This window comes from Macrobrachium nipponense, chromosome 21, assembly GCF_015104395.2.
Source record: "Macrobrachium nipponense isolate FS-2020 chromosome 21, ASM1510439v2, whole genome shotgun sequence".
NCBI lineage: Eukaryota > Metazoa > Arthropoda > Malacostraca > Decapoda > Palaemonidae > Macrobrachium > Macrobrachium nipponense.
The window spans coordinates 16,917,138-16,939,205 of record NC_087212.1 but is presented as its reverse complement, the minus strand read 5'-3'; the positions used below and the strand labels follow the sequence as shown (position 1 = coordinate 16,939,205).

Sequence of the window (22,068 nt, the reverse complement as noted above, 5' to 3'; positions counted from 1 at the left end):
AACGGTATATTTCCCGATTGATCTTTCATCTATACTGATCTTTGATCTATGGCGAATAAAGTTATTACATAAAGATATCTCAGTCCTATTCTATACATAACGCCATTTATAACAACTACGGTAATAGTGTGCTGAAGTACGATCATTGACATACAAGCCAAACGGATGTTATCCAATTCGGTTTCATTTCAAAGAAGGGGAAAAAAAAAAAAAAAAAAAAAAAGTCGTTTCTCATTCGGTCGTTCTTGGCTGTACACGTTCACGCAACGAGTATAACGTTAAAACCATACTTTCACCATTCTCTTTTGCTGTTATTGAACTTATGTAACTAGAAGATGGATAAAGTTAGGCTATTGTAATTTGGTCTCTCATAAAATCGGACTATCGTAAGACGAATTATCGAAACTTGAACACAATAGCTACCTGTACACTGTATAAACCTTATTACATGTATATCTTTACATACTCTAGACACCCAAAGGATTAAAGCTAGGTTTTTTTTCACTTTGCAGCATTTATAATACTATAATGTACTGTACAGCAAATTCTATAGTACTATACTGCATAAATATAATTTTACTTATTGCGCCATTGTGGGATTACGGCGCCTCTGACTGGTATAGAGTTTCAAAAGAAGGTATGCAGTGACCATAGGCTTTAAAATCGCTTAGCGTCGAAAATCACTTAGCGTCGGTGGCCAGGAACGGAACCCCTGCCGCTAACCGAGGGCCGCCTGTATTAATAAAGGGAAAAACTTTGTTTATTTATTAATAAAGCCAAAGATTATTTTATTCATTAAAAAAAAAAAAAAAAAAAAAAAAAAAAAACAAAAAAAAAAAAAAAAAAAAAAAAAAAAAGGACACGAAACTGTATCCAATAATATTGTACGTATTCTCATATTGTTGTGTTATAAAATAATACTATAGCGGTCAATGTTTTGGTTTGGAAATCAGCTGATGTCAGTTTATTTCACCGTATTTAACTCAGTTCTGTGCGAATTTTCTTGCTTCTAGTTAGCATAAACATATACAGGCGGTCCCCGGGTTACAACGGGGGTTCCGTTCTTAAGACGCGTCGTAACCCGAAAATCGTCGTAAGCCGGAACGACGTTCTTGAAAACATGTCCACAGGGAAAATTTCACTACTAATTTGCAATTTTTCTTAGGGCCGTATCTCTAAAATTATCACTAATTTACTTTTTTCAAAATACAAGAGAGAGAGAGAGAGAGAGAGAGAGAGAGAGAGAGAGAGAGAGAGAGAGAGAGAAATAACTCCTTAGGTTTCAATAGATTGAAATGAACATCTGTAGGCAACTTTTTCCCCCTCCCATAAATACATATATTTCTCCAGAGAAGAGAGAAAGAGAGGACTGTGCAATTATGTTTGTCTGACTATCAATTCTTTTGCTGAGAGCGAGAGAGATAAAAAGAAGAAATAGAAACACCAAATGTATGACAAGTATCTTGTGAGAGAGAGAGTAGAGAGAGAGAGAGAGAGAGAGAGAGAGAGAGAGAGAGAGAGAGAGAGAGAGAGAGAGAGAGAGAGATTGTTTAAAAGAGAAATGGAATGATTATTGTATTGTATATGAATTTTGTACTTATAGTATTATTATTGGAAAATATTATGATAAACTTATTACATACACGTCCATGAAAACTGATCTCATCTCAGTAAGAGAGAGAGAGAGAGAGATGGAAGAGACGAGAGAGAGAGAGATTACATAGAAACCATAAATTCGTTGACCATTGTATGGCATTGTTAAGCTTGAGTGTCACTCGAGTTGAGTGGGGAAATTGATACAGAAAAAGACAAAGGGAAGAATTTTCTTTTGAAATTATTTATCGTATTATTACTACTTCTATTATTATTATTATTGTTATTATTATTATTATTATTATTTGAAAATATAATAACACGTGCATCTACCATAAAAATTTTCTCATCCTCAGTAGGAAAGAGGAATTATCCTTACAAGTGAAATGGAAAGGTCATTTTCATCTCTTTAAAATACGACCATTATGAATTTTGTAATTAAAGTTTTATTATTATTATTATTATTATTATTATTATTATTATTATTATTAAATAACTGAATTATCAATAAACATTTTACATACTAGTACCATAAAAATTCTTTCATCTCGGTAAAGAGGAGAGAGAGAGAGAGAGTCGAGAGAGAGAGAGAGGAGAGAGGGCAGAGAGAGAGAGAGATGGAGAAGATTGAGAGAGAGAGAGAGAGAGTTTATCTCTCTTTGTTTATAACGCTTCCAGCGAAAGAGAGGGAGGGCGTTACCACTATGACTCTTATTCTTGTGTGGCAAAAGAGAAAGATAGAGAGAGAGAGAGAGAAGAGACGAGAGAGAGAGAGAGAGAGAGAGAGAGGAGAGAGAGAGAGAGAGAGAGAGTTAACCTTAATTAAAAGTGACATGGATAGATTAGTACGTATTGTATTTCTTTAAAATACTATCACATATGAATTTTATATTACAGTTATTATTATTATTATTTGAAAGTATTAAAAACAAATAGTACAAGTCCATAAAAAATCTCAAGTCTCAGTAAATGAGAGAGAGAGAGAGAGAGAGAGAGAGAGAGAGAGAGAGAGAGAGAGAGAGAGAGAGAGAGAGAGGGGGGAAAATGTCAGGACCACTGATTGCAACATTGCAGCTCTCCCCCAGCTCTTCCCCCTTTTGGCTGTCACAGAACATGATATATATCTTGACAGTTTTAGTACCTGAAAGGTTTACAGAGAAGACTGGGATTTCCTTCAACAGAGAAGACTGGGATTTCCTTCATTTCTTCGATAATTTTTTTGAAATATAAGCTAAATCTCCTAAATTCACTGGGTTATTTTCTTTTATGAATTGATATTATTGCTGTATAAATTAAATAATATTAATATTTGAAAATAGTAAATCATTTATTTATCATACTAAAAAACACATCTTTGTAGTATAGAGAGAGAGAGAGAGAGAGAGAGAGAGAGAGAGAGAGAGAGAGAGAGAGAGAGAGAGAGAGAGAGAGAGAGAGAGAGAGAAACTGTGCTAAACTATAAAGGATTCTTATCTTATCATAATATGTGTTTTTTAAAAGCATCATAAACTCGGAGCGTCGGAAGCGTCAGCGTCGTAACCTCGGAACAAGCGTCGTAACCCAGGGCGGATTTTTCAATGAATATTTAAGAAAAAGCGTCGTAACCTCGGAACGTCGTAAGCCGGACCCGTCGTAACCCGGGGACCGCCTGTATCTAGATACTTTACTTATAGAGACAAGGTCATTTTTCGTTATACGACAAATTTGTAAGTCAAAATATGGCTTGAATAAGTCTCGTTGTTCATCATTAACAGATTGCATTGGGAGCATGTTTATTGCGTAAAAAAAAAAGTGATTCCGTTTGCTATTTTCACTTGATTTCATCGTAATACGAGCTTTACGTTATTTACCTTTTATTTGCATGAAAACAAAAGTAAAATTTGTTGTTTCAAGCCTGGTAGTTTTAATTAAATTGATTTTCTCTTGATGTTCTCTGCAGTCGTGTTTGATGGCATAAATTTACTGGAGTTTTATCCTTGTTGCCAATGCATGATAACAATCATTAGCAGCTTGAACAGTTTTCTCAGCTTCAGCTACAACTTGGTTTAAATTTAACAGCATATTTCCTTGCTGATCTTTGATCTATCGCAAATAAAGTTATTACATAAAAATATATCAGTCCTATTCTACATAACGTCGTTTATAACGTAACTACCGTAATTGTTTACTATCGTATGATGGTTGAAATACACCAAACAGATGTTGCTGTTATCCAATTTGGTTGTACTTATCAAAAAAGGACAGTATTCCCCAAGTCCCGGAATGTAACCTCCCTTATTCCTGTTATTTCATATGGGAAAAATATGTTTAAACAATGTGTTTTTAATTAACGTGAGCTCTCCAGGAACTTAACCCCTCCTCTTAATTGAGAGGCGACTGTACATGGTAGTATAGTTGTCATTTGTCTTCATCTTCAGCTTTTCCCATCTTTATGCGGGGTCGCTGTTTGTTTTTATAGTCTTCTCCATCTTCTGCGATCATGCACCATTACTTCACGTTCTTCTCCCGCATGTCCCTGCTAACTGTCTCTCCATCTCATTTTTGGTCTAACTCTCCTCCTTGTTCTGGGAACTTCCATGTTCATGGTTCTTTTACATACAGAATCCTCCTCTCCTCTCATTACATGCTCAAACCATTGCAGTTGTCTCTGTTGCAGCTTCTTTGATGTTTCTGTAACTTTCACCGTCCCTTTTATGAAGTAATTCCTTATCCCATCTCTCCTTGTGACTCCGCACATCCAACGTAATATTTTCTTTTCTGCCACCTCAATCCTTCTCGCGTCATGTGCTTTCTTCATAGGCCATGTTTCACAACTATACATAAATGCAGGTCTGACAATGCTCGTCCATTTTTGCCTTCAGCTTTACATTAAATCTTTTGTCACAGAGCACACCTGATGTTTTTCCTCCAATTGCACTGATTGTATTCTGTGGTTCATTTCCTCCTCCATCCCTCCGCAATCAGCGACACACGACCCAAGGTACTTAAAGGATGTAGCTCTTTTTACTTCTTCCTGCTCTTAGTTGATGCTTCCCTCTTGGTCTCCTCCATTTATACACACACATTCAGTTTTTGCTCTGTTTATCTTTAGGCATCTGTCCTCCAATTCACTTCTCCAAAACTCCAATTTCCTGTCTGCTTCTTCCTTACTGGTGGTGACTAACACTATGTTATCTGCAGAGTACACTCCAAGGCACCTGATCTTCAGCTCCAGCCACTATCACATCCATTACCATATCAAAAATATATGAATTCATGGCAGAACCTTGGTGGAGTCTAATTTTCACCTCAAACTTCTCTGTTGTTCCCACTGAACTTCTAACAAAATTATTTATAAATTACATATACGTACATGACATACAAATAAAAAGCAAATAATGAAAACCAAAGGTATATTAACTTAGCACAGGGTGTTTTGAATGGAGGATAATGAGTAATAATTAGCCTGCCTAACAATTGCATCATCAAAACTTACCACACTAAATTTTGCTCTTTGATACATCTAGCATTTATTATGTAACTACGTGTTAAGGCTGGTGTTGGTAAACATCAGTTTAATAGCTGGTAAATCTAATGTGTCAAGCTCACTGAGTAACAAAGTGATGGAAGCAAATGCATTTACATAAGCAAAGCAGAAGCCCATTACATATACAGTATCATTTACATGTTTACCTCATGAGGTGCTGCCTCTATAGCACTGTCCACCATTTCAGGTTCTTCATATGTCACAAAACCATATCCTGACTTGCTCTTAGGTGCAGATTTAATTTCAACCTTTCTTATATCTCCAAAGCTTGAAAAATATCTCTCCAGATCATCTTCATTTATTGAATTCGTTATCTGCCCAATGTATAACTTGCATGCATCTTCCCTTGAAACTTTTGGTTTCTGTAAAAATATGGAAAATATTAAAACAGGACAGGATATGTAAATTATGTAAATTACCATCAATTTTTTCATTCACTCAAGGCAAAAGAAAATTAAAGGGCAGCAACAAAAGCAAGGCAAGAAAGTTAAAAGAACAAATGTTAAGACCAGTTAAATTTAACTGGCATGCCATATTTCAAAGAAAGTTTGCTAACAAAGGCTATTATAAATTTAACAAAAACAAATTTGTCAGATATCAATGATGATATAAATGGAGCTCAGACCTTTGCCTCTATCATGTTCAATTCCAAATTATCAATAAAATAATGAGGGTCCTATTCTCATACTGTAAACAGAAAGAAATTAAAGGAATGCTTGCAACTGACTGAAGCACAGTATCTGTTAATCGAGACATTTTCATTAATTCTTCCACCGCTGCCTATTGCTCATATAAAAGGCATCTTTTAAGAAACATCACTAATGCCCTATAACTCCAGAACTTATGAAACAATCACCCTGTGAGAGACTACTATGAAAATGAGTGAAGATGTGAAAAAGTAGATGGACAGGCCAATAGACAGGTCTTGTGAATGTAATATAAATGAAAGCCACAGTGATACAAATATCATAATAAGAAAAAATGGGACAAGGCAAGGGTGATTTGCCACAGTTAGATTCAAGACACTGAGATCCATCTCCATTCCAAGGTAAGCTGCCCTCATAGACAGAACCAGCTCACACTCCTTCAAGTTGATGTGCAGACCAAGGTACTGACATGCTTAATAAACAAAATTGCTACCTGAATTCAACTGCCATCATTGCCACCTTTAGCCAACTGTCTAGATAACTCTAAAGTCTTATGCTGGCCGGGTGAGCCCAGGCTGCTGTTGGTGCTGAAGTCTGGATGAAGACCTTCAGAGCTGCCCCTGAGTCAAAGCATAGCATAAAACTGGAATATATTCCCTTATAGATGCTGTGAATTTATTTCCTATACGAAGGCTCAATCTAGATGTGACAGTACAAATCCCAGAGCCAAGAAAGCTGGGAAGTACCTCCAGCTGATAGACTACCAAACTCACTCAACATCATCCTGAAGGGGCCCCACTGCAGGAACACATCAGTGGGCTGACGATGATGAATGGACACCACTCACTTTCACATTGAGGACAACAACCAGGCAAAAACTTGTGTGATCTATCACCCCAAGTTCCTAGATCACTAGCTTCTCAATTACTAACTTCAACTAATTCTCCAGGCTACTAATCTCTTATGACAACACCAAACATACCCTAGTCAGTTGGGTGCAAAGTGAAAGTGTATCACCTTTCCAAAAACATCTCTTAACAACATTTATTAAGAGCAGCTCTTGCTCTGTCTCCTGCCAGGACCTCTAATATTCTGGACAAGACCCCTATCTGAAGAACTCTCCACGGGCAAATAATAATAACAGATTGTATTTCAGCTCAAGGCCTCTCTGAGCTGGTGACTAGGTTGACAAAATGGTTGTGGAGGCTAATTTAGCATTCTCAGCATTTCATACCCTGGCTGTTACAAGTTCAAATCTTGCTCAGGGTATGAAAGACTTTCACTGGTACACTAACTCACTGTTCCTACGAGCTGGTGGTAGAGAGTTTGACTTGGTTGGTGGGGTGCACATAGATATAAGTGGTGAGACATCAGCAGTTATTAATGCACTTATTGTTAGAAAGGCTTGGGTATTGATCAAATGTGTAAGTTCAGTCTCTAAGCATTAACCTGTCCCTTGCCTCTGCTGCCCATTACTAACCTATAACTTTAATGAGTAACTGTTGGCTCCTCAAGTGTTTGCCTAGTAAGAGTCAAAGGATGTGACCTCCTGGAGGTAGTTAATGGAGTTCTCTTATGCTGAGATTTTTGTTGAAGGGCAGTGGAAGCACTGCCTATCCTGCCTGGAGTTGCCAGTTGTATTAAGGGTGATTCACTGAGGTTAGTCATCACTGCCCTAGTTGTAACACTTCTCTGGGAATAGGCATGTCTTACTTCATCACATTACTGGCCAGGAGACAACCACTATCCATATGCAAAGGATCAAATCCATGCAAAAGAAAAGCACCAACTTCATAAACCTTGGTGGCCACCACTGATGACTTTGTTTCCTCTGCAAGAAGTGAGATGATGCTGCCTAGGAACCACTACTACCAGATGGTAATAGCAGTGAGGTCCCTAAGGAACCTCTACATCATTTCAGTCTAAATAGACAACCCAAGATAAGATGAAGAGAGTTACAGTGCTGCTAGCTAGTCTTTGTGCACAAGAATACTGATGAGCCTGCATCCGCCAACCCTGAATGCAGTAAAATCCCTTCTGTCTGTAATTAGAAAGGGTGAAATTGTTCAAAGCAGCAATGGGACAGAGTAGCTCCTTGAGCTGCCTTTACCCTTAATCTGATATCCACCAAAATGTTCTTGGACAAGGGGGCAAGAGGAAGATCAAAGTTTGCTACCAATGTCCACGGAAGGATCCTCTGTCAATAAATTAATGGCTGAAGTTTTTCTCTGCACATTTCTGCAATTGCAGGGTAAAAAGTTCTAAGAGGGCTCCTCTTCATCCAAGAATCCTTCCATGTGGGCATTGTCACATAGCAGGTTAACACAGGGCTTACAGGATGGTATGGACCTGTTCCTGTAGTTCCTAGATAACAAGAGCATCTTTTGTGCAGCAGCTGAGAGCCTCTTGACAGACTGTCTGAGGTCACTGACTAAGGTCAAAGGTAACAAAATGCCTCCTCTTGTGGCAGCTAGGTGTGACTAACCTAGAGGAGAAACAGGTATCACTGGATGATGGTGAGAGTGGTGAATGGGATACCTTGTAAAGCATGCTCACTACAAAATGTGACCTTTCCTGCAATACGCCGCTTGTTGAAGCTTTCCTTTTTCAGTACAGATAACACAGGAGACAACGTATCAATCATAAAGTAATCTGGCTTCCTGGCATGGCTTCATGGCATCAACCAACCGGTTGGACTATAGCTGCCATGATTATGAGTAGATTTGGATGGTGACCAGTCTAAGAGAGTTGGGACAAACATCTGCAATAATGATCCCTGAAGAGTAACTAGAGCAGATAACTTGACAATAGGAGCTAAAAAGTATAGCATTTCTTCAAATCCAGGTGGATGCAACAGCAAATATGTGAGAACTGACTGGAAGAAAAAGCACAGTTGAAGGAGCATCAACAACAAAGCATTTATCTGTTCTTGCCTTGTATAATAATAACTTCCCCTCTTATACCATGACAACCACTCCCTGCAAGTTTCACAGGTGAGAGTGGCCAAACAACAATGGCTGCAACAGGTGCTCCATAGGTGTGGGTCTGCCTACAAGAAAGACAAAAGCATAGCTCACCTTATTTGGAAGACCTTTGCATCTGCAGGGGAATTCCCAGGGCACAGTAAAAAAAAACACACACACACACACCTTGAGGAAGATAGCAAAGTTTACCTAAACAATGATAAATATAAGCCAGTGATATTACTGGAGCCACCTTGAATAGAATAATTATATGGAATGAAAAGGAAATGAAATTAATGGACAAAAATGAACAATGAAGATAAAAGATTTTCTATACTAACAAGCTAAAGATAGAGATTCTAATTTAAATGTGCTGATAATACCAGAGATATGTCAATTACGAGAAAGAGTTACAGATGCATCTAAAGAGCACATGCATGAACAGCTGCTCTAGTTCTTCTACTTCTGTATGCAAAACATAAGAAACTACACATCTGGAGGCATTCAAGACCCGTCATAGGGGCAAATGTGATTGAAGAGTTTTTGACGAATCGAACAACATTTTTTCTTGAGAGATTATTAACAGTATTTCATATACTTCATATAAAAGTACTACCCAACTTACAAGCAATTTACAAAAAACTCAAGATATGAACTGGATGGTAGTACATATCTTGAATTGTTATTAAATTGGTTCTTAAAATACCTACTGCATTTTTTTAAATTATTATAACTTAGGAAGATAATTAATTTTCAAATATATCATGTTTACACTCCCAAGTTAACTCGGGAGTTAACTATTTTCATTGTATTTTTAAATCATGCAGTATTTTACAGAATTACTTTAGATGTTAGAAAGGTAAAAAGAAGAAAATATAGTTAAGATTCATGCAACATTTACAATTTCGTATTTTTTCCATGCTTTAAAAACAATGAACTTCTGGAAAATTTTGCAGGAGCAGCAACTGACAATAGAAATTCATAAAGTAAACAATGCATCCCACCATCTAAAGGCAGTCCCCAGTTTTTGGCGGTCTCGATTAATAGCGCTTGTCTAATCAGCGATTTATGGTGCCATAACAGGCCAAGTTTCAGTTAATGGCACCATAAGGTGCTGATACTAGAGTTATCACCATAACATAAATAAAAGAGGCACCATTAACCGAAACTTGGTGGCATAGCCAAGTTTCGGTTAATGGCAGTTTTTGTCTCACAGCAACGCGCCAAGAATGGATCCCCCGCTGTTTACTGGGGACTGCCTGTATTGACAAAAATGCATACTAAGCATTACCTATGGGGAGAAGAAATAAAAAAATGGGAATTCATCAAAGAATGAGTTAAATTGGGAAGATAGAAATAAGTAGGAATATTTTATAAGTATGAATCAATATTCCTGTGATTGTAAGAAGAATGCATGGTGGTTAATCATGAGAATAATTGGGATAATCAGGGAAGGGGTTCTCAGGAACATGTGCTTCTTCCTTATGTGGCAAAATTTTTACTAGTCAGATTAGGCGCGCAGAGCAAAATTTGCACTTACAGGTGGCAACGGGGAGAGATCTGAACACAATTTTAACATGCAACCCTGTCTGTTAATACATATCTCTGAATGTTCTCAACATGAATGTTTATAAGTACAGTGGTGACTGAACTCATGAATAATCTAATTACAAGGTTTCCACAGTCTAAAGCTATGTAATTCTTCAATCACCAAATAGCTACAGTTTTCATACACTTTAACAATGTACAAAAAAAAATTATGGCACTCATTACATACATAAGACTGTACAGGTAAAAGGCCCATGAATGACAACTTACATCTCCACTTCGATCAGGACTCCTGCGACGATCACGCCGGTTTCTACCAGAATCCCCACCAGATTTTTTTTCATTACGTTTTGAAGCATAGCCTGTATCAACACGGCGCCCATCAATCTGAAATCAAATTACACCTACGACTGTGAAATGAGTTTATGGTTTCTAATGTAAAATTAAGTTATAATATGTACATTATAAAATTTGGCATTTATTTTTTAGCAGAATGCAACAGTATTAGATGAGGGACACATTGGCTTTGACTATTCTATTCCTACACTGCCTTACACATTAGTCATGTATACTGTAGTTTAAAAATGGTGTTATGTTCTGTGGAACAATTCATAATGTGATTTCAAGATTACACAAACATCATATAGTACTGGGATTAAACAAATAATTGTATCAAATGAATTGCTAACAAGGAAAACTTCTTTGTATTAAAACATACAGGTATAGTATACAGGCAGTCCACGGTTATCGGCAGACTCGGTTATTGGCGATCCGGTTTTATGGCGCTAAAATCAGCGATTCATGGTGCCATAACAGGACAAGTTTCAGTTATCGGCATGATAAGGTGCCAATTATAGAGTTATGGTGCCATAACAAAGCTAACAGAGGCACCATTAACCAAAACTTGGTCCCATAAGTACCATAAATCACCAAGTTTCAGTTAATGGCAGTTTTAGCTTATCAGCAACCTGCTGAGAGCAAAACCACCCATGCCAATAACTGGGGGCTGCCTGTACATAGATATCTATATACATATATTATATACATAGCTAGTTGTCGACTTATGACCTATGCAAGTTATGACTGATCGACTTTACAACCACCCACAACTAAAACAACTGGGAAGCGACTTGAGCAAGACAGAGTGGTGTCCAGATGAATGTACAACAGTTTTTTCCCAGCTCCCGCCTCTCTACGCACGCAGCTCACTTTTAGAGCTACTAATAACTATTATCGTGCATCGGCAACAAGGATATAACTCCAGTAAACTTATGCCATCAAACACAACTGCAGGCAAAATTGAGAGAAAATCATTTTAATCAAAACTTCAGGTCTTGAAAGAACACATTTTACTGTTGTTCTCACATCGATAAAAGATAAGCAACGTAACGGTAAAGTTCGTACTATGATGAAATGAAGTGAAAATAGCGAACAGAATCACGTAATATTTTTACGCAATGAACATGCCCACAACGAAATCTGTTAACAAAAAAAATACTTTAATTCACGGCACATTAAATTCACATTTCGACTTAAAAACATGTCGTGGAATGACGAATTACCTTGTCTCACATAAGTAAAGTGTCTAGATATCTTATGCTAACTAAAAGCAAGGCAATTCGCTCTGAATTGAGTTAAATATGGCAAAATAAACTTGTATTCGCTATCAGCTGATTTCCAAACCAAAACATTGACTGCTTTGTCAGTATTTTGATGCAATAATGAGAATACATACAATATCTCACGTATCATGCGAGTTAAATTTACGAGACCAAAATTTAACAATAAACTAACCTCTTTTCCTCCTCTATCTATTCCACTTTTTAGTTAGGCTAACCCTTTTTCCTCCATCTCTCAATACATCCCATCTTCTAGTTAAGTTTAAAAAAGTAAGAGAGAATGTAAAAAGCATTGGTAGTAATGATATACTTGTTTGGAAACGCATACAGCCAGAAACAGCTGCTTTGCTGTGAACAACCAATCTGATAAAAACACCCTTTTTGCTTGCATTCCAACCATCGAACAATAGTAAAAAATTACCACAGTTACGTTACAAATGACGTTATTGAGAATAGGACTGATATCTTTTCACATTACAGGTAGTAGTCAACTTACTATCGCATATCGCAATTGGCTACGAACAACCAGTCATAAATCAATTTGCATGTGAGTCGGCCCATGTTAATTTACCGTAAGAATATTATACTAGCGTAGCCTACACTAGGGTAATCAGTACCATCTTTACATATAGGGTAGCCTAGCCTACACTACACAGCATACTTTATACATACAGTGGTCCCCCTGTATGCACGGGGGATGCGTACCAGAACCCCCGTGAATAGTTAGAACCTGTGAATGTTTGGAACCCCTATAGAAATGCTAAAGAAAGCCTATTTTGTTTGTTAAAGCTCAAGAAAAACCCACTAAAAATTTTCATATTTGGTTTTTTAAGTTTTATCGCAAAAAGGGCATTTTATGATGAAACTGATCAAATAAACCAGGAATTTGTGGATATTTCTCACAGAAAAATATTGCGAATGTGCGAATTTTCCGCGAATAATGCTGGGAAACATTCACAAGAGAAATCCACGAATGTGTGAGTCCGCAAATCCGGAGAACGCGAATACGAGGGGTCCACTGTATATGGCATACTAACTGAATAACATCTAACAAGCTAGTCTCGCCTATGCGATGATGATGATGTCGTGGTACATATATCGGATATATACGAATACAGTAGCCTAGCCTTCAGTATACTGTATATTTAAAAAAAAAAAAAAAAAAAAAAAAAAAAAAAAAAGACATGAAACGGGAATCAGATTCAGACCGACATCGGGCATACCTAATTGAGCGATGTCAGACTGCTGACGGCTATGTATATTTGCAAAATAAATACACAATGAATATGCATTTTTTCTGATTCTTTTAAAAAGTTATACAGTACAGTATCCAATAATATTGTATGTATTCTCATATTATTGTATCATTAAATACTAACAAAGCAGTCAGTGTTTTGTTTGGAAATCAGCTGATGGCGAATACGAGTTTATTTCTCCGTATTTAACTCATTTCGGAGCGAATTGCCTTTCTTCTAGTTAGCGTAAAATATCTAGTTCCTCTACTTACATGAGACAAGGTCATTTGTCATTATATGACATGTTTTTAAGTCAAAATATGAATTTAATACGTCTCGTGAACTAAAGTATTTTTTTTCGTTAAAAGATTACGTTGTGGGCACGTTTATTGTGTAAAAATATTATGTGATTCCGTTCGCTATTTTCACTTCATTTCATCGTAGTACGAACTTTACCGCTACGTTACTTATCTTTTATCGGCATGAAAACAATAATAGTATTATAGCCTTACTCGCTATGGATAAAAGATCAGCAAGGGCATATACTGTACTACTAAATTTAATCTGTAAGTTTTAGCTGAAGTTGAGGAAAGAATGTTGATACGCTAACGACTATTATCGAGCATCAGCAACGTGGATGAAACTTTCGCAAATTTCGGTATAGTACCATTAAACTCGACCATAAACAAAATTTGAGAGAAACGTGTTTTATAATCAAAACAATTGGGCATGAAAAGAACACATTTTACTGTTTTCACTCTGATAAAAGATGAATATGTAAAGCTCGTAGTATCCTGGTAGATAGTGAAAATATCAAACGGAATGTTGATTTTTGTTTACACAATAAACATGCCCTCAGCACCATCTATTAACAAAAAAAAAACAAAAAAACAAAATTTCGTTCACAAACAATACGTTTTCAAGTGATATTTCCACTTGAAAACATTTTGTATAACATAAAATAACCTTGTCTCATATATAAATAGACTATCTTGAGATTCATTTGCACTAACTAGAGGCAAGAAATTCGCTCTGATTTGAGTTCAACACAGCAAAAAAAAATTAATTTGCAATCTCCTTCAGCCGATTTCCAAAACAAAACATTGATAGCTATGTTTGTATTTTATAATACAAACAAATAGTAATATGAAAATAGATGTAAGATTACTGGATGCAGTGAAGTAAAACAAAACTATTTAAAACATCCATGGAAAAGATGCATATCTATTATGTTTGTATTTTATCATATGATACTAATATATGACTATTACATACTCAAATTTCACGTCTTAAGTAAGATGTGACCCCCTTAAAATTAGCTCCAAAATTAGGGCTTAAAAGTCCCATGATAGCAAGTATATACAGTATTTGGTATTTGAACTTTCAAGATAGGCAAATATAAGCATTTTTAGAGGGGAGTTCCAACTATTCACGGGTTCGAGCTATTCGTGGGGGTGTCTGGTACCCATCACCCGAAAATACAAGGGAAACACTGTAGTTTCATGCAGTAGCCATATCAGGAAAATAAAGAAGAATTGTTAGTTTATATACTTTTGTTTGCAGATCTGATGAAGGGGGAAAATGGAAATAGGAAAGAATTTATAAAAGATTTACGGCATTATAGAGACAAAACTTAAACACATATACACAAACAAAGGAGGAAAAAAACGAGCAAGGGAGCCATATCAAGGGCAATTTCCTCTACTTCTACTAATAGGAGCATTCAATGTGCATTTGCGATAGTTTTAAACTGCATTAAACACATGTGTATCATCAATCAACATAGGCTAGGCTGCATCCATGGTGAGTACCCATACAATAGTTTAAGGTGTATTTGGTACTTGAACTAGTATCAAAATAGGCAGTTAGCCTAAAAGAATTTTTATGGGTAAGGCATCTTTAGTGTTTCATCTATGAAGTAGGTAGTTAGGCTATAGCCTAGGGAGTTTTTGAGGTTTGTGATAATGCAGACATTTGCTTTACGTGGGTGGTTGTGATCCCTATCCCCAGAGATTACTGAGGCCCCACTATATCATTGTTATGAAAAATAGTAATCACTAAGTAGAATATCACTAATATAGGAAAACAAATCCCTTACCTAACTAAATCTGTGAGTTCTGGCATTGTTGCTATCCCATGCAAGATGCTTCCCGTTTGCTTGGGTCCCTCTCTTGTAACCCACTTATGACACACAATTGTTGAAATTTCCTTGCTTATGGCAATGGAATTGTGTAAATACATTACAAGGCAATAAAATCCTTAAAGGAAATGCGTCACAAACCATGAAGACATCTGTTGGACCAGATCCACTCAAGATATTGGTAAACCTGACGCTCTGTTAGAAACTGTTACCTACATTATATGATTTAATATTTCTGAAAATACACAGTAAAAATCTGTCAAGAAATACAAAATATTATACCATGGACACTAGTTGGCATGACGAGTTCAAAATAACTAGATAAATAGATAGATAAATATCTACAGGCGGCCCGCGGTTAACGGCGCAATCGCTCAACGGCGAATCGGTTTTACGACTGTCGTCAAAAATATTCATTAAAAAAATAAGGCATTTTAAGGTATTTTTATGGCACAATTTTCGGTCAACAGCGCCGCTAGCTCTGTTATGTCTAACGAGTACATACATTTGTAGAAATACCGTTCAGCCCATAATGGTTATGCAAATGATATTAAAAAATTGTATTGAGAGTTTTTACATAGGTATTAGGGTAAAATATATGCCTCTGACGCTGTTCTATGCCAAAAATATAGAGCTAAATGAGTGCAAATTTAGCTATGGATGTGTCAATTTATAAATGTTCATACTCTAATGTTTAAAATGTGTATGAAAATGTATTACGTATAGGTATTTTTATATCTGTATTACGTATAGGTATTTTTATTTCTACACATAAATATGATACAAAGGCAGCTTTTGAACTGCCCTTCACGTTATCAAATATGTTTTTTCATATTCATTCTTGTAAGCCGATGCCTGCCGCTCTTCCGAAGATATAGAGTTGAAAAAAGTGCAAATTTTGCGATTAATGTGTCGATTTTAATGTTTAAAATGTGTATGCAAATGTAGTATGTATAGGGTATTTTTAATTCTGCGCAGAAATATGATACTAAGGCACCTTTTGAAACTGCCCTTCACGTTATCAAATATGACGTCTTTTCATGTTCATTCTTGTAAGCAGCTGCCTGCCGCTCTTCCAAAAATATCTACCGTATATACTCGAGTAACGTGCGATCTCGCATATCATGCGACCCCCAAATTTTCACCAATAAACAGTGGTTTTGACATGTATCTCATGTATCATGCGAGTTCCTATTCCGAGAGCGTCAGTTCATAAGGTTGGTGGTTTAGCGTGCTAATGGCCGAGTCATTCAGATGTGTGCTGCTGCTTGTCAAGTTACGGTAATTTTCTTACTAATCTCGAGAATTGAATAGAAAATCTCAAGATTAAAAAAGAATCCAAAGATAATAAAATAATTGTAAAAATATCATGCCTTGGAGTCCTCTCTCTCTCGATTTTTGGAATTTTTCAGATTACAGAAATGTGAGGTCAGGTGCATAATTAAACAAACATCACTACTGCAGCAAAAACATTTTTTCCCTTTGTTTTTCATTATTGTTATTTATCAATTACAGTTTATATAAATAAATATTAATATAATACTATTAAATGAATGTGAGATAATTAAGATCACCTATAATAAAATAGTGGGACAATTAATACCATATGTTCACTAATAGCTATTATTTTCAAAACAAACATTCCGTAAAACGCAAAAAATATATGTACATAACAATCAAAATATAATAATGTTTTGCAGTTCAACTTGTGAATTTTAACAATAAGTATGACTATATAATATATTTCACCATATCGATCTTGAAGTTGAAGAGTCGTAAAATTTTGAGGATTGTCCGGGAAAAGGATTTGTACTTTGTGATTACGTATCGCGACAACACCATGTGGTATTTTCATACCACTATATTGATGACACATCGCTACGACACACTGGTATTTTTCATACCACTATACATTAAAGTTAAAATGATCATATTATATTATTGTTTTCACGAAGAAATAATTATATAAAGAAAATTATTGAGTAATTTTTGCCGTCAGCAGTCAGAAAATCACGAACATGGTAACGTTCAAACCTAGTGCCATCCACGGCATATGTCTATAAATAGAACAGAAGCAGAGGGTAGTCATTGGATAACAGATCTCCATGGCTACCAACCAACCAATCAGGTGTTAGTTATACTACTCTGAGAATTTCTTAGAATGAACGTTTACACACGGGAATCTAAAGATGATGTGTGTGTTTGGCATACAATACGTAGTTTTAGTTTGTCAAACACGGGCAGTTGTTGTTTTTGTAAAATTAGCATAAGGGCAGATCTTTAAAAGCCACGTCAGAGAGCTCGCCACGGTGACAAGACTATACCTTCCATATGAAGATGAAATGATCAAAGATCTGGAAGATGACGAATATGACTGCGTTGATGGCGAAGATTTCAGAGCAGTATTTGATGATATGGACACGGAGAGCGACTTTGGAGGATTTTAGTTTATTAATTTTATGCATTTTTTTTTACTTTAATAAATTTTCACTTAACTGCGTATCCTAAAATAAAAATAATAGTTCAGGTAACAAATGTTTCTTTTACAGAGTGAAACAAAAAGTAAAAATTCCTTCGGTATTGTGCCTTAATCAACTGATTTGGAAATTATAGATGGTTAGTCTAGAACAGTTAAACATGCTGTATACACCAAAATAATGCAAATGGCGCACGATCGCTCTTTTGTATTTTAAAATACAATAGTAATATGAGAATGCATACAATATTATTGGATATAGTGAAGTACAAGTAAAGCATAACTTTTTAAAAGATCTACTGTTTTCCTCCGGTAGTAACTATCGCAATCTGCCGATTTGGGAAAGTATAGACGGTACGCTAATTTTATACTGCGTGTATGATGCGACCCCTTTAAAATTAGCTTCAAAATTAGGTTTCAAAAGTCGCATAATATGCGAGTATATACGGTAGTTGAAAAAGAGTGCAAATTTAGCGATCGATGTGTTGATTTTATAAATGTTCATGCTCTTATGTTTAAAATGTGTATGAAAATATATCCCATATAGGGTATTTTTATTTTTGTACATAAATATGATACAAATTAAGGCACTTTCGTAACTACCCTCCACGTTGTCAGAGGATATTTTTTCATGTTCGTTCTTGTCCGCCACTGTTCCGAAAAATGCATGGTGTTTTATTATTTATGCATCTTTTCCATAAATCCTTTAAAAAGCTATACATTACTTCACTGTATCCAATAATATTGTATGTATTCTCATATTATTGTATTATAAAATACTACGGCAAATCTAAGCTAGTATTCCGCGGAGCGGCCAATGTTTTGGTTAATCAGCTGATGGCGAACACGAGTTTGTTTCGCCATATTTAACGCAATTCTGAGTGAATTTTCTTCCTTCTAGTTGGCATAAACGAATATCTAGATATTTGACTTATATGAGACAAGGTTATTTTTCCTTATACGACGTGTTTTTAGGTGGAAATATAAATTGAATATGTCTTGTTGTGATTGTGAACTTTTTTTTTCCATTAACAGATTACGTTGGCGGCATGTTTATTACGTAAAAAAAATTATCGTAATATAAACTCTATGTTATTTATCTTATATCGGCGTGAAACCATCAGTAAAATGCGTTCTTTCAAGCCCAGTAGTTTTGATTAAAATTATTTTATCTCAACTTTATCTACGGTTGTGTTTGATGGCATACGTTTACTGGAGTTTTATCCTTGTTGCCGATGCCCGATAATAGCCATTAGCAGCTTGAACAGTTTTCTCAGCTTCAGTTATAACTATGTTTAAATTTAGCAGTATATTTCCCAGTTGATCTTTGATCTATATTGATCTTTGATCTATTGCGAATAAAGTTATTAAATTAAGATATCTCAGTTCTATTCTACATAATGTCATTTATAACAACTACGGTAATAGTGTACTATAGTACGATGATTGAAATACAAGCCAAACGGATGTTATCGAATTCAGTTTTACTTAGAAAAATAAAAAAGTTGTTCATGGCTGTACACATTTATGCAGCGAGTATGTATAACGTTAAAACCATACTTTCATCATTCTCTTTTGCTGTTTTTGAACTTGTGTAACTAGAAGATGGGATAAAAGTTAGGCCATTGTAATTTGGTCTCTCATAAAATCGGATTGTCGTAAGAATATTATCGTGACTTGAACACTACAGCTACCTGTACACTGTATAAAACCTTGTTATATCTTTACATAGTCTAGTCACCCAAAGGATTAAAGCTAGGCTTTTTTTTTCACTTTATAGTATTTATAATACTATAATGTACTGTACAGTAAATTCTATAGATCTATACTGCATAAATATAATTATATTTATTGCGCCATCGCGGGATTAAGGCACCGTTTGACTGGTCTAGGGCACTGTTAACTGGTCTAGAATTTCGAAAGGTGTGTGGCGGCCGTAGGCTTTAAAATCGCTTAGCGTTGGCGGCCAGGAAAGGAACCCCTGCCGCTAACCGAGGGCCGCCTGTACTTTGGTTTGATGTTTTCTTCACAGAACGAGTTAGCTTTTATCATAGAAAATGGGTAGCTTTAGGAGGGTACTAAAGTAAATTTCTCACTTTCTGCTATCCAGAATTGGGAAGTCATACAGATATTTTGCAACAATTTGTAGCTCAATGTTGCTCACAAGGCAATATTGCGATACAGATACATATTTACTCTGATATGATACTTTTTGAGAGAAAGAGTTTTTATTGTAGATAATGTGTATTTTAGTAGGAAAGTAAAGTATATTTCTCACTTCCACCTAAAAAGTTATCAAGAAATTTTGAAACACTTTTTGTCAAGTGCCACTCGCAGGGAGGTAAATGCAGTATTTTTTTTTTAATAATACTTCAGGACATGTTTATTCTGACAATAACTAGTCCAAATCTATTACTATTTAAAAATTGATAATTCCTCGAAAATTAGCCGTCTACACGCCCCTTGAGGTACATTTGGTGCTTAAAGTATTAAAATAGGCAGTTACAAGCATTTTAGAGGGGGTCTTTGTGTTTGAACTATTAAAATTGGTAATTATAAGTATTTTTAGAGGGGGTTTGGTGTTTGTGGATTTTGGTATTCATTGGTGGATGTGGTACGCATTGTCTGCAAATACTGGGGGACACCTGTAATTATCACACCAAAATTAAGACCATAGCATTAAAAAACTATTCACTAGAGTAGTAAACTGAAAAAACACATACAATAGTTCTCCAGATAAACTATCATCCAAAAAGGTGGCACAAACCACTCTAGTCAGGAAATGCAGACAACATAAGAAACTGAGGATTTCCCTGAAATTCCATTTTCTCAAAGTAAAAAGAAAGTAAGGAAGTATAAGAATGAACTACTGCTTGAATGAACTGATTAATAATGGCAACTCTCCAATATACAATATGGAAAAATATGGGGATCATCTAAGTTATGAAGTTAAACGAAAAATGTTAGAAAGTTAACTGATGGGGACTCAGGTTTCCTCATAAGCATGCACAAAGATACCTACAGAATACACTTTTCTTTTGTTTGTCAAACAAAACTGATGTGACTGTAATTTCATGGATCACAAAGATAGGGTTAAATTATAAGTAATGTGTTTGTGAAACAAGGATTTACATGTTATGATAAACAGAGGTTTTTCCAAATGAAACTGCCTCACCTCATGTGGCCCACTGTCCATTGCATCTTCTACCATGTAGGAGTCACTGAAGACAACAAATCCAAAACCTTTGGATGCCCCCTTGCCGTCCCGATTAATTTTTGCTTCCTTAACCTTGCCAAATCGACTGAAATGTTCTCGAAGAGCCCTTTCATTTGTACTAAAACTAAGTCCACCAACAAACATCTTGGAAGAATCCTAAAGAAGAAACAATTTAGCTATTTACAGTCTTTCCAAAGAATACATAAAACTTAAAAATTACTTCTAGAGATTTTCCACCAAGTTATGAAATGCATGTAAAACTTTTTAAAGTAGGGATTGCATAACATTCCTATACTGTGTATGGAGTAGCCATATTACTCCAAGAACTTTCAAGTTAAATATATGAAAAAAACAGCTTCTTGTCTATGTCAATATACAATTAATAACTACTTTAATTACTACTGTATATTAAATCTAACTGTAATTCAGTAACAGGTTTATCCTGACACCCTCCTTTTATCCTACAGAGAAAAGTTTCAGGTATAGGATATTCAAAAGGTAGACAAATTATTGCAGGACCTGGAAGGAAAAATACCCAAGAAGTCCTCCTGCCTCAAGCTATCTAAAATGAAAAAGAATTCTGTCTCTTGTTGGAACAGCAAGAACTCACCAACTAAAGAAATAGGTAACCCAACTGAAATGCATGCCATCTACAGCACTACTAAGGACAGGAGACAAACACCTTTCATAGAAAAGGCAATTACCAACAAAGCTTTTGGGATTCACACTGACCACAGAAGCTGCTCATTGTAAGATGCCTGACAATGGAATTACAATACCTCTAGCTGTGAAAACATGACATGACTGATTAAGACTACTGTAAAAATCAGCGAAACTCCCAAGCATTCAAGAAGGTCTTGCTTGATAAGGTCCTTGAATAGAATAGAATAGAATACAGAATTTAGGCCAAAGACCAAGCATTGGGACCTATGAGGTCTTTCAGCGCTGAAAGGGAAATTGACAATAAGCAAGTTTTCAAGATGTAAGAGGAGGAAAACCTCACAGTTACACTATGAGTACTTGTTAGGAAAAGGTGGAAAGTCAGATGGAACAAAGAAAATATGAATGAAGGTACAATAAAAGGAATAAAAGAGGTTGCAGCTA

The 22,068-nt window shown here is 35.8% G+C and overlaps 1 protein-coding gene across 5 annotated transcripts in view; it reads right to left on the bottom strand.

Moving 5' to 3' along the window:
- The window catches only part of LOC135197812 (uncharacterized), a 201,516-nt gene that overhangs the window by 72,755 nt on the left and 106,693 nt on the right, over positions 1-22,068 (bottom strand). For 4 of the 5 annotated variants that reach the window (XM_064224942.1, XM_064224944.1, XM_064224943.1 and 1 more), the window contains 3 exons: positions 20,923-21,120; positions 10,548-10,664; positions 5,266-5,481 (listed from right to left, as the gene is read on the bottom strand). In XM_064224942.1, the coding sequence (XP_064081012.1) occupies positions 5,266-5,481; positions 10,548-10,664; positions 20,923-21,120 (531 nt within the window). The remainder of the gene's footprint in view (positions 1-5,265; positions 5,482-10,547; positions 10,665-20,922; positions 21,121-22,068) is intronic. The other variant, XM_064224945.1, reaches the window with a different exon arrangement.